Source organism: Halyomorpha halys, unplaced genomic scaffold, assembly GCF_000696795.3.
Source record: "Halyomorpha halys isolate HHAL.00 unplaced genomic scaffold, Hhal_1.1 Scaffold778.1, whole genome shotgun sequence".
NCBI lineage: Eukaryota > Metazoa > Arthropoda > Insecta > Hemiptera > Pentatomidae > Halyomorpha > Halyomorpha halys.
In genome coordinates, this window is record NW_027107890.1 from 7,773 (window position 1) to 12,678 (window position 4,906).

At 32.9% G+C, this 4,906-nt stretch overlaps 1 protein-coding gene across 1 annotated transcript in view; it reads right to left on the bottom strand.

Annotated features, from left to right (window-relative positions):
- LOC106686112 (uncharacterized) overlaps positions 1-4,906 on the bottom strand; it is a gene marked incomplete at its 3' end in the record, with an annotated part of 19,429 nt that overhangs the window by 7,731 nt on the left and 6,792 nt on the right. The window contains 3 exon segments of the mRNA XM_014429250.2: positions 1,457-1,880; positions 4,079-4,260; positions 4,345-4,581. Coding sequence (XP_014284736.1) covers positions 1,457-1,880; positions 4,079-4,260; positions 4,345-4,581 — 843 coding nt within the window.

Below are 4,906 nucleotides of genomic sequence, written 5' to 3' on the forward strand. Positions count from 1 at the left end.
AAAAAATCCTCTAAAGGTATGATTGCAAACACTTTGTTTAGGAGATATTCACACCTAAAGATTTTCGTTTTTTACGAATTATTTAAGTTATATGACATTAATAAATCTTATTTATTTGTACCAACTACTTTATTAATTAAACGTAAACATTAACTTCATATTAAATGTTGTTCAAAATGATATCCTTGAGCATTATGACAGGCTCGGCTTCTTTCTTCGACAGCTGCAGTGGCAGAATGACACTGGATTATTGTTATTGATTCACAAGATTCAATAATCCTTCTTCGTTCAGATCATTGGCCGGCCTTGCATAAAGGGGCAAAAATACCATTAGCACGTGGTATTATAGCAAATGTACCAGTTTCTCTAAGAAGTTGAAACGTGGAGCTAAAGATAGACAAAGACTTGTTCGGTATTCTTCTATTCGGAAATCGCCTGGCATTTTCACGACAGAACTAATTACTGCCCATGGGCATTGCAAAAACCGTACACAAACATCATATCGGCATATTCACCATTAATATAAATTGAAGGCTTAATAATGAGAACTCTGCGAAACTGATAAATATTATTAATTATGAGAGATAGTTGACCGTGGATGACGTATACGAGGAGAAGATGGTAGGGGGTGCGGTAAAAATAAAAAAAATAATTTGATGTAACTTATTTAATCGTGCCAACGTTTCGGCTAGAATTTCTATTCAGAGCTAAGAACAGAACAACATAACAACCAATGAATATAGAAAATATAAACAGAATGACATAAAGCAAATAATTTTACAGAATGAAATTAATAAAAAAAAGTGATGAGAGAATTGGGAAATAAAATGTATACATAGGTAATTGAATAAGTAGGTAAAATAACATAATTAAGGAAATAAAATAAAAATGGAGTTATATAATGCAAAGAAATATGAATATATTAGTTATTAATAATTTAAAAATTAAAATTATGGAAAGAAAAATAAAATAAAGAGAAAGAAAATATATGTAACCATAATAATAGATAAAAAGTCAAAATGTAAGTAAAGTTTAACAAAAGAAATTAATAGGAAAAAAAGTTTTGTTTTTTTTCAAAACAACAATAAATATTATTAACATTTCCCAATGCTAAATCCAAATAGTGGTAATCCTTATGTTGCTAATAGTTTTTATACAGTTAAGGATACAAGGCCATATTGGTTTACATTTAATTAATAAAGTAGTTAGAACAAATAAATAGGTCTTATTTATTTTATATAACCTAAATCATTCATAACAATGAAAAAAATTAGGTGTGAATATCTTCTAAGCAAAGGATTTGCAGATATACCTTCAGAGGCATTTTTTTCCTGTTTTGAGGTCCTTAGTTCGTATTTTCAGTTTGTCCACTTAACCTTTAAACACCCTGTATAAATGTAATTTATTTCTTTGAAAATTGACTAAGTTAAATGCCTAAAAGAACAGTAGAACATACCCGATTATTTTCATCTTGAATATGGAGTAATTTGTTCATTAATTTCATTGTACTTATTATAGCGTAGTGCCGTAAAAAGTCCATTTTTCGAGGATATTTGGCCCAGACCTGTTCCATTGTGTTGTTAGTTTGGTCATCTATATAGGTCCGGTTCATGAGGTACCTGTATCCTCTAAATACCTCGATTAACCTTTCGGCAAAAACTTCCTTTTTGTCCGTTTTTATATTTGGGACCCCAGGTTCACATATATCTGAAGGGCACTGTCGACATGGGTCGTAAGACTTATGCCTTTCCAATAAAAATTCCACTTCGAATTCTAACTGACGACGTTTATAATATGCTTTTAATCTTCTTTTTTCTAAAACTCTTTCAAGTTTACCTTGTGTGTCTTCCATGGTTCTAAATGTATCATAATAATGGAACCTAAAAAAAAAATAAATAAATACTTGAGTTGTAAGTGGTAATAACACAATTCTATAAACAAAAATTAAATCTTGATTAATTTTTATGTGATCTAGTGTGCTAAATAAAATAAACTCAGCTATCTTTAATCACGTGCTGATTTTCTTTCAAATCCGTAATGCCAATTTCGCAGTACAAAAATGATGGACATCATTCATAGTTTTTGATCAACTTCAAATTTTTAAGGTATCAAAAAAGGGAGATAAAATATACCAGATAGCACGAATCGGATTAAATGAATGAGGTCAACGCTTACACGACTAACTAATAGTACGAGAGCCGGGAAGGAAAAAAGCTCAGCTATCTCACCTCAATTTTTGATTACTTTAATGGAAACTGTATAATTACTAGTAAAAACTGATGAGTCTACCAAGTGTACGTAGGGGGAATAAAAAATGGCGGCTGTTTCAAAACCTTAAAGAACATTAATTTTTCATTCGGAGCACTATATCTTAAAAACTACTAACAACATTAGAAAATCTAAAATAACATTATTTAAAGAAAAGTAAATTTGCTTAAATATTTGTCCTAATAGAGCTATTTACGTCCAATAGTTCTCGAGATAAAGTTTTTTGAAAAGCAAAATTTCTTAAAAATTAGTAGTTAGTTAATTTATTTTGAGAAATTTATATCTCAGGAACTATGTGACGTACAGATGTCTATTAGTACTCAAATTAAAGCTAGTTTAACGCACTATAAAGTAGTTTATGACCTTTACCTTCGCAGGAATAGTAGTTTTCATGATAGTTGCTAAAATAAATTGATTTATAGTTGTTCGGACGATAAGTTTGATTTATGAAAAACTTTATTTCAGTTCTATACTATTCTTCAATACTAAGTTATGCTATTATAGGCGATCATAGGCACAATCCTTGAAAAACTCATTTTAAAACGCCTATACCCCATCCTGGATTCCAACCATATAATCCCAGATCACCAGTTTGGATTCCGAACATCCCACTCTACTATCCAGCAATGTCATCGTGTGGTGGACGTAGTATCGTCTTCTTGGGAGCGCGAAATGCCCTGAGCGGGAGTCTTTTTCGATGTAGAACAGGCTTTTGATCGAGTCTGGCACCTGGGACTGCTTTGCAAACTCCGTAAATTCCTACCTCCTACATACTTTCTCATCATTCGTTCCTTTCTCATTGATAGATTATTCCAAGTAATCCACAATGGTTCCTATTCATCCCTCTATCCTGAGTCCGCTGGTGTTCCTCAACGTAGTATCCTCGGTCCCATCCTCTACACCGTCTATACAACTGACATTCCAACCAATCCTAACACTATCCTCACCACGTATGCCGATGACACATTAATAATAACCCATTAATTGTATCCCAAACTCTCCAATCCCATGTCACAGCCCTCGAAGAATGGTGTCGTAATTGGAGGATTAAGATAAATTCCAAGAAATCCAATCAAATAACCTTTACCCTTCGTCGTAATCCTACCGACTGCCATACAGTTTCATTTTATAATGTTACTTTTACCCCTGTCGAACAGATCCGCTATCTTGGACTACATTTGGACAAACGATTAACCTGGAATCCTCACACAAGAATGAAAAGACAGGAAACTGCACGTCGATTTCGACTATTACAGCACTTACAAGACAAACGGTCATAACTTCCAACACATTACAAAAGACTGATCTACATGACTGTAATAAGGCCAATCTGGACATATGGAGTTGAGGTTTTGAGCTCCTCTAAACCTTCGAATTCCACTCGTATTCAATCCTTACAATCCAAAATCCTTCATAAAATCCTTAATGCTCCTTACTTTGTCACAGATAAAATCATACATAAATGTTCCCTATGTAACCGATCTAGCCCGAACCAGATATCACTCGTTCCAGTACAAACTCCCTAACCACTCAAACCCCCTAGTTTCTAACCTTGCATCCTCTTCCATACCTGACAATATTCCGAGGCGCCTGAAAAGAATATGGCCACGAGACCTGCTAATGTAAAATGTCATTAGAGTATATACTACCAATGGGTAGTTGCTATACACACCTGTAACACTCCATTTTAACTAACATCAAATTTACTTAATGTATTATATAATATACAGTTGTAAATGTCAATAAAGATATAAAAAATAAAGTTATGCTATGTTTAATGATTAAAAAAAAATACAAATAAATTAATTACATTTTAGTCAGAATTTCGTGTCCATCTCTTAATAGATCCAACACGATGTCTTTTGCGTAATTAAGTTGATTTAATACTCTTGATATCCCAGTTGTGAAATAGTATCTCGTTCGAAGAAAGAAGCCCATTTCTTTGGCGGCTGCTTTCAATTCCATGTACTTCATTTGCGCCAACCCGAATACCTTTAAAAGGAAAATCAAACGTTTAAAGTGTTAATTATTGAACTAAATTAATGAAATATAATTCTATGATACCTATTACAGTACCTGTAAAAAACGTTGCTCAGCCGCTTTCCTGCGCTGAGTGAATCTTTCCTGGAACACCATCTTCTCTACATTAGAGAAATACCTTGGTATCGTCATGTTGTCATATTTTTTTACATGGTGGTAATACTCAGCTAGTGGGACCAGAATATTTAGAAAGTATTTTCTCTTTTCGGCTAATCTGCGGTTGATAATCTTTCTTTGGACTAAGGCATCTTTAAAAGCTTGGGCATACTCAATCTGAAAAATACGTTATTTTACATTAAAGTTGTATAAATGTATCCATCTGCATGTTACACATAACGTATGATTTGTATGATGTAATTTTTTTTTTATAATTTAATTATTGATATTTACAACTGTATACATATAAACACATCAAGTAAGTTTGCTGTAACTGATATTATGACATGATACAAACATGTGGAGAATCTACCCATTGATATGACTCCAAAAACATTTCTAAAGGTGAAAATCTCCAGGCCATCTTCTTTTCAGACGTCTAGGAGGATTATTAGGTAGTGAAGGAGAAGCCAGGTTAGAAACGAGTTGGTTTGGGTGGTTG